Source organism: Electrophorus electricus, chromosome 21 (assembly GCF_041902795.1).
Source record: "Electrophorus electricus isolate QZ-2024a chromosome 21, ASM4190279v1, whole genome shotgun sequence".
In the NCBI taxonomy this organism is placed as follows: Eukaryota; Metazoa; Chordata; class Actinopteri; order Gymnotiformes; family Gymnotidae; genus Electrophorus; species Electrophorus electricus.
Genome location: NC_137517.1, coordinates 17517501 through 17525000, shown reverse-complemented (window position 1 = coordinate 17525000; position 7500 = coordinate 17517501). Strand labels below are relative to the sequence as shown.

The 7500-nt window shown below is 46.1% G+C and overlaps 1 protein-coding gene across 2 annotated transcripts in view; it reads right to left on the bottom strand.

Annotated features, from left to right (window-relative positions):
• The window catches only part of LOC113590762 (netrin receptor UNC5D), a 161070-nt gene that overhangs the window by 33967 nt on the left and 119603 nt on the right, over positions 1–7500 (bottom strand). For both annotated transcript variants that reach the window (XM_035521152.2, XM_081704273.1), the window contains exons 6-9: positions 6629–6796; positions 1212–1376; positions 574–609; positions 83–271 (exon numbers count right to left, since the gene is read on the bottom strand). In XM_035521152.2, the coding sequence (XP_035377045.1) occupies positions 83–271; positions 574–609; positions 1212–1376; positions 6629–6796 (558 nt within the window). The remainder of the gene's footprint in view (positions 1–82; positions 272–573; positions 610–1211; positions 1377–6628; positions 6797–7500) is intronic.

Genomic DNA, 7500 nt, shown 5'->3' with positions numbered 1-7500 from the left:
AGACAGACAGGCAGGCAGATAGGCAGACAGGCAGACAGGCAGACAGACAGACGGACAGACAGACAGGCGTTTCCATCCTCACCCTGCCTGTTGCCCTTAAAGCTGAAGGACTGGAATCCTCCAGTCAGGGCAGAGGAGTCGATGACGTCAACGCCGTACTCGCTCTGACTCCGTCTGTACAGCGTTACCACGATGACCAACACCACCACAGTGACCACGCCCACAGCCAAGCCAGAATATAGAGCTACATTATTATTGCTCTCCATCTCAGCTGCAGAGAGAGAGAGAGAGAGAGAGAGAGAGAGAGAGAGAGAGAGAGAGAGAGAGAGAGAGAGAATGATATGTGAAAAGCAAGAAAGGGAGGCTGATCTGGGTTGTACAATTCCTGATACATCATTACCTGTTTTGGTAAAAAGCCTACACATGCACTTCCTGATACATCATTTCCTGTATTGTCAAACCCTTCAGCCATTAAACATACAAACTGAAGGCAGTAACATGAGTTGCTTTCCTCCTCTACACAAGTCTCTCAGGTACAGTACTGACATGATGAGAAACATCATAACATCTCACCTTGAGGGACCTTCATATTGTGCAGGAGTTTTTTATCTGCAAACAGACACACACACACACACACACACACACACACTCCACATCAAGGCAACGCAAGGTTCCAGACACCATTAAAAGTGAGTTTGTTACAGTAATGTACGTTTGTTATAGCACAGTGATGATCTGATCAAAGCTCAACTGGAAAATCCACTCAACGTTTACAAATAAAAAGAGAAAGAATGCAGAGACATGAGAAGAAACCTTTACTGCAAAACAAGAAAAACTCCTAGAGCCTACAGACAGATTACCACCACCACAAGTCTACATACTGTAATGACCAAATCAGAGAATGCTGGGGTATTATACCGGGATTTTCCATCAGCTCTGGTGATGCAATGTTCCTGATTAATGCTAGTCTAAAGACCTTAATCCGAGCTGTTAGCGATCATTGATGGAGTTCCCCCTGCCTCAGTACTGGGTCCTTTCTTACTTGCTGTGATGATATTTGGCACCACTGCGTTGTGAGCACACCTCGCTCAGACTCACCACAGAGACCAGGCTCAGGTCAGGACATTTAAAAAAAAAAGGTTTTTCCTGCTCAGACTGGGAGGATGTTCGGGTTACTGTGGTATCATCGGATGATGATGATGATGACTCACCCTGAATGCACAGGTCCCCCGTGCAGTTGCCAGTGGCGACGGCCACCCCGTCACACAGCCGGCCCCCGTGTTTGGGCTCAGGTTCGGTGCAGTCTCTGCTTCGCTGCATCTCACACTCCGCACTGCACACGGACCACGCGGACCAGGTAGCCCAGCCACCGTCCACTGCGCGCGTGCGCACACACGCAGACACACACGCGGATGCACACATACGCACACGCATATGAGCACACAGACAAAACACACACACGGGGGAGGGGGAGAGATATCGATAAAAACTATAGAATTATAAAAACTACAAATCCCACTGTTTTAGGGCTGCAAACCACACCCCTCTGAGAACGATCAGCTCTGCGCTCAGAACGTTCCAGAGGTTTCTGCTAACACACAGGCTGCTGGCTGCTGAGGTCATACCTAGGCTAATCTAAATGCAAATACAGCGTTTGTGTGTGGAAGCAGTTGGAGGTGAGCATGGGGGCAGAGAGGGCTGGCAGGGTGAGATTAAGACCCTCTAGGGTGAGTGTGTGTGTGTGTGTGTGTGTGTGTGTGTGTGTGTGTGTGTGTGTGTGTGTGTGTGTGTGTGTGTGTGTGTGTGTGTGTGTGTGTGTGTGCAGTGGCGGTGAGGTTGTGCCCAATGCAGATAACCCGCTTCCTGTATGGAGCTCACATCAAGACCATAAATATATCCTGGGGGCAGGGCTAAACCTCACCTTCCACCCTGGGGGCAGGGCTAAACCTCACCTTCCACCCTGGGGGCAGGGCTAAACCTCACCTTCCTCTCTCTCTCGCTCTCTCAATTCCCATTCTGTTTTTCCATCTTCTCATTCTTCTCCATGTTTTCTTCACCATTATCCTTATCTTCAGTGGTGGTCTGTCTCTCACATGGTCTCCCTCTCCTTCCCTGTCTGACTCCCTGTCTCACGTGTTGCTCCATTTCTCTCTCTCTCTCTCTCTCTCTCTCTCTCTCTCTCTCTCTCTCTCTCTCTCTCTCTCTCTCTTTCCATGGATCCTGGCATTACATTTCAGGGTAAAAGATTGTATGAATGAGGTCAGATAGCCTATTTACCACAACAATTTATATCATGTATATATATATATATATATATATATATATATATATATATATATATATATATATATATATATATATATATATATATGTGTGTGTGTGTGTGTGTGTGTGTGTGTGGTAAGAATGCTATCTGGGAGCATGTTTATCATGGGTCTACATGTGTCCACAGTTCACTCTTCTCTGTCTGGACAAACCTTTGGCCTGCTTAGTGTTAACTGTCCAGCCAGACTGGACACCTGCATGAGTAGGACCTCAGTCAGGGAGCTGAGAAAGAGCCCAACTCTCTAAAAGAGCTCCAGTCCTGTGCAAAGACAGGAGAACCTATGGTAGATGTCCAGTGTAAAACTGTCCCTCACTGTGAGTCACTGGTAGATGTCCAGTGTAAAGCTGTCCCTCATTGGGAGGCACTGGTAGATGTCCAGTGTAAAGCTGTCCCTCACTGTGAGTCACTGGTAGATGTCCAGTGTAAAGCTGTCCCTCATTATGAGTGACTGGTAGATGTCCAGTGTAAAGCTGTCCCTCACTGTGAGTCACTGGTAGATGTCCAGTGTAAAGCTGTCCCTCATTGGGAGTCACTGGTAGATGTCCAGTGTAAAGCTGTCCCTCATTGGGAGTCACTGGTAGATGTCCAGTGTAAAGCTGTCCCTCACTGTGAGTCACTGGTAGATGTCCAGTGTAAAGCTGTCCCTCATTGGGAGTGACTGGTAGATGTCCAGTGTAAAGCTGTCCCTCATTGGGGGTCACTGGTAGATGTCCAGTGTAAAGCTGTCCCTCATTGGGGGTCACTGGTAGATGTCCAGTGTAAAGCTGTCCCTCATTGGGAGGCACTGGTAGATGTCCAGTGTAAAGCTGTCCCTCACTGTGAGTCACTGGTAGATGTCCAGTGTAAAGCTGTCCCTCATTATGAGTGACTGGTAGATGTCCAGTGTAAAGCTGTCCCTCACTGTGAGTCACTGGTAGATGTCCAGTGTAAAGCTGTCCCTCATTGGGAGTCACTGGTAGATGTCCAGTGTAAAGCTGTCCCTCATTGGGAGTCACTGGTAGATGTCCAGTGTAAAGCTGTCCCTCACTGTGAGTCACTGGTAGATGTCCAGTGTAAAGCTGTCCCTCACTGTGAGTCACTGGTAGATGTCCAGTGTAAAGCTGTCCCTCATTGGGAGTGACTGGTAGATGTCCAGTGTAAAGCTGTCCCTCATTGGGGGTCACTGGTAGATGTCCAGTGTAAAGCTGTCCCTCACTGTGAGTCACTGGTAGATGTCCAGTGTAAAACTGTCCCTCATTGGGAGTGACTGGTAGATGTCCAGTGTAAAGCTGTCCCTCATTATGAGTGACTGGTAGATGTCCAGTGTAAAGCTGTCCCTCACTGTGAGTCACTGGTAGATGTCCAGTGTAAAGCTATGAAGTTTTTCTATATCCTAAACAGATATTTATCACAAATGTTACATTTTAAGAACATAATTATATGTTGACTTTAGTTATTTTTTTCAAATATGTGAAAAAAATCTCTTCAATGGACAATATTCATGCAACAAGCAACTATACCATCCAATGCCAACAATGGAAAGGGTTCAAGTCAAATCCATAACAGACTGGCTGTAAGAACAGAGGTGACATGCTTGGGTCTTTAGTCTCTAGTTTAGGAAGATGAGTAAAGATCCCGATACAATCATCAGTTCTGCTGCAAATAAATACAGGGGTGAGTCACTCGAGCTCTCGCACTCTGTTGTTAGTGTGGAGATACAGGAATTGTTCTGACGCGACCGCTAAAGCTGAGGTTGTGAAGTGGATTCGTAGGTTTGAGGTGCTGAAGAGTCGTGATAGGCAGTGAGAATCTCGCCTTCATCTCCAGATCAAACCTTTACTCAGCCGGAAGAAGCTTTGGCACAATCCGTTTGTAATATGTTCAAATCAATGGGATTACAGTCATTTGGTGGGAGTGTCATCTGCATAGTTGTGGTAGAACGTTCCACAGTCTGTGAAGATCTGGCTGAGGGAAGCATGTGTAAACAGAACAGAGGCACTCCAAGGCGTCTGACATGAGCGAAACACTTACTGTATATAATATCTCTGTTGCTATAGAGATGAAAACATTAACAAAATGTGATGGCGCTGTGTCAAGACTGCAGGTAGATGCTTTGAGATGCATCAGTGTTTCCAGAACCATACCACTGAACTGGGATATTTTCACCGTATTATCTCCGTGAGGTGATTTTGAGAAGACAGCAGCACCACTGTGCATAGAAGAACCAATGGCCTGTCTGCTAGCATGGAGTTTAATGCTGAAAAAAAGATGCAAATTCATTACACATTTCAGCTGACACTATTTCTGAGCCCTTTGTGTGAGAAATTATTTTAGCTTGTCAGTAATGGCAAACAGAAGCCAATCGTAGAAGAAGAATGAACATCTCAGCTTGTGTGTTATGTATTATTATACTGGGAGATCACAGTGTATCTTTGTAGGCGTCTTTGTGAAGTCTGGTTTAAAGTCTTCAGCATTGGACCTGTCTTCGTTATCTCTGTTAGACTCAAACAGCTGCAGTACTTCTCCATGGTGCTTTTTGCTTGCACAACTTTAACTGTTTAAATTAACTTACATAACTGTTGAAATCACATCAATAACACTCATTATTTTTGAGTTCAAGTTATTGCAGTGTATTTGCAAATTAAAGCAGTTGGACACTGGAGGGTTAATTCTGGTGGGTGGGTGCAGTCACATAGTCTGGTCGTGAGAGTGGGCAGGTCCAGTCACATGGTCTGGTCGAGAGAGTGGGCAGGTCCAGTCACATGGTCTGGTTGAGAGAGTGGGCAGGTCCAGTCACATGGTCTGGTCGTGAGAGTGGGCGGGTCCAGTCACATGAGCTGGTCGTGAGAGTGGGCAGGTCCAGTCACATGGTCTGGTCGTGAGAGTGGGCAGGTCCAGTCACATGGTCTGGTCGTGAGAGTGGGCGGGTCCAGTCACATGGTCTGGTCGTGAGAGTGGGCAGGTCCAGTCACATGGTCTGGTCGTGAGAGTGGGCAGGTCCAGTCACATGGTCTGGTCGTGCGAGTGGGCGGGTCTTTGTGGTTGTCAGTGTGTACCTTAAAATCACCAGCAATGACAACATGATCAAATTCAGTAGAGGAGAAAAACAGCACGATCACAAAATCATCAGTAAACCTTCCATGGCACTTAGGAAATCCTGCAAAAAGTTCCTGGGACAATTTGCAGTTCTCCGATACAGTTGCAGAGATATTCATAGGAGCTAAACTCCCAGAAGATAACTGCTTACATTGAAATGAATCTTCAAACAGAGCAGCTCTTCCTCCACAGTTCCTACTGACTCATGAAACCTTTATCAGACTGAACCTCGGACTTCTGAACAGCCACACGGCTGCCTTTCAAGTCTGTGAGCTACACTGAAATCCTTCATTAAGCAGGACTCGTTGGTAGGAGATCTGATATTGAGAAGATATGACTTAATAACCTGCATTCTTGCTTCCAAGAGCTGCCACTTCCACACCATAGATGAGAAGACTGTGTTGCTGTGTTTGATGTTGCTGTGTTTGATGTCTACACTCTACTGATAAATACTGGCAAGCTCAACGTTTCACACACACATGATCCAAACCACAACCTGGGGACTTACTGGTGTGCTGAGTCTTGGTTTGTGTTTTAAAACAGCCGCCAGTATAATGTCTACTGTAGTCGCAAATTAGCAGTTTGCCGCTGCTATCATAGTGCCGGTGGAGATTGTGGTGGAGGTTGTTACCCTGGTGGAGATTGTGGTGTAGGTTGAGATTGTGGATCCAAAACCATCAGGTCTAAAGAATTCTCTACAACTCCACAACAGACTGAAATTGTCAAGGTAATTGAAGTCCATGGTGAGTATGGTATTTGGTATTTGGGAGTATGGTGAGTATTTGGGAGTACGGTATAAATTAAAAGTACATTTAATAGAGTGAATAAAAGTAAATTAAAGTCGATTAAACACTACAATATAAGATAAACAACAGTGGGACGGTGTTCACGTGAGGTGAGGTGAGGTGAGGCGAGGTGACGTGAGGTCACGTAAGGTGAGGTGAGGTGAGGTGATATGTCAGCTGCCTTAACCACACTTTTATGCTTGTATACCAGTTTCTTTCTTTTGATTTCACTTTGTGGTCTTTTGGTGGAGGTGCATATGTTACTGTATCAGTATATTTTGTCTGGACTCTGCTGATTAACCCTAATGGAAAAAAAATGAAATAAAACCAATAAATGAACACACACACACACACACACACACACACACACACACACACACACACACACACACACACACACACACACACACTCACACACACACTCAGACACACACTCACTCACCAGGGCAAGGCGAGGAGCAGGCACTCTTCTGCACAGACACGCCCTCACAGAAGGCCCCACCGTTGAGCGGCGCTGGATTGGTGCATGTGCGTGACCGTCTCTGAAGGCCCCGCCCACACTGCACGCTGCACTCTGACCAGTCTGTCCAGGATGACCATCCTCCGTTCACTGAGGAGAGAGAGAGAGAGAGAGAGGAGGAGGAGGGAGGAGAGAGAGAGAGAGAGAGAAAGGAAGACAGAGAATTGAGTATAATTGAATTGAGAGAGAGAGAGAGAGAGAGAGAGAGAGAGAGAGAGAGAGAGAGATCAGTGAGAGAGATCATCTCTTAAGGCCCTGTGGAGACATAAAGCTGTACTATGTAACCTGACACCAATGACTTCTACTGCTCCTCAAATAAAGGATGTCAGACCCATCAGCTAATTGCCCACAGACAACCATAAGGCCAAGCCTCTAGTGTGTGTAATCTGAGACTTCATACACACACAGACAGGCTGAAGTCCTGATGTAGAAAGTGGAAAAAGATGAATTATTCAGAGAACTACAAATTTGGACTAATGATTAATAACGATCAACTTTCGGCAGAAGGTGCCAAACACTTCAGTTCAGGCATGTCCTCCTCAACATGAAAGTGGGACGGAGATCATCAGGTCACATGGAACACAGCACCTGAATAAAACAATGCATAAATACATAAATACTTTAAATGCTACCTTAAGAAAAAACAGTACAGCTCAGTCAGGTTCACTCAGTCTCAGTCAGTCTCAGTCAGTCTCAGTTAGGCTCGTTCAGGCTGAGTCAGTCTCAGTCAGTCTCAGTCAGTCTCAGTCAGGTTCAGTCAGTCTCAGTCAGTCTCAGTCAGTCTCAGTCAGGTT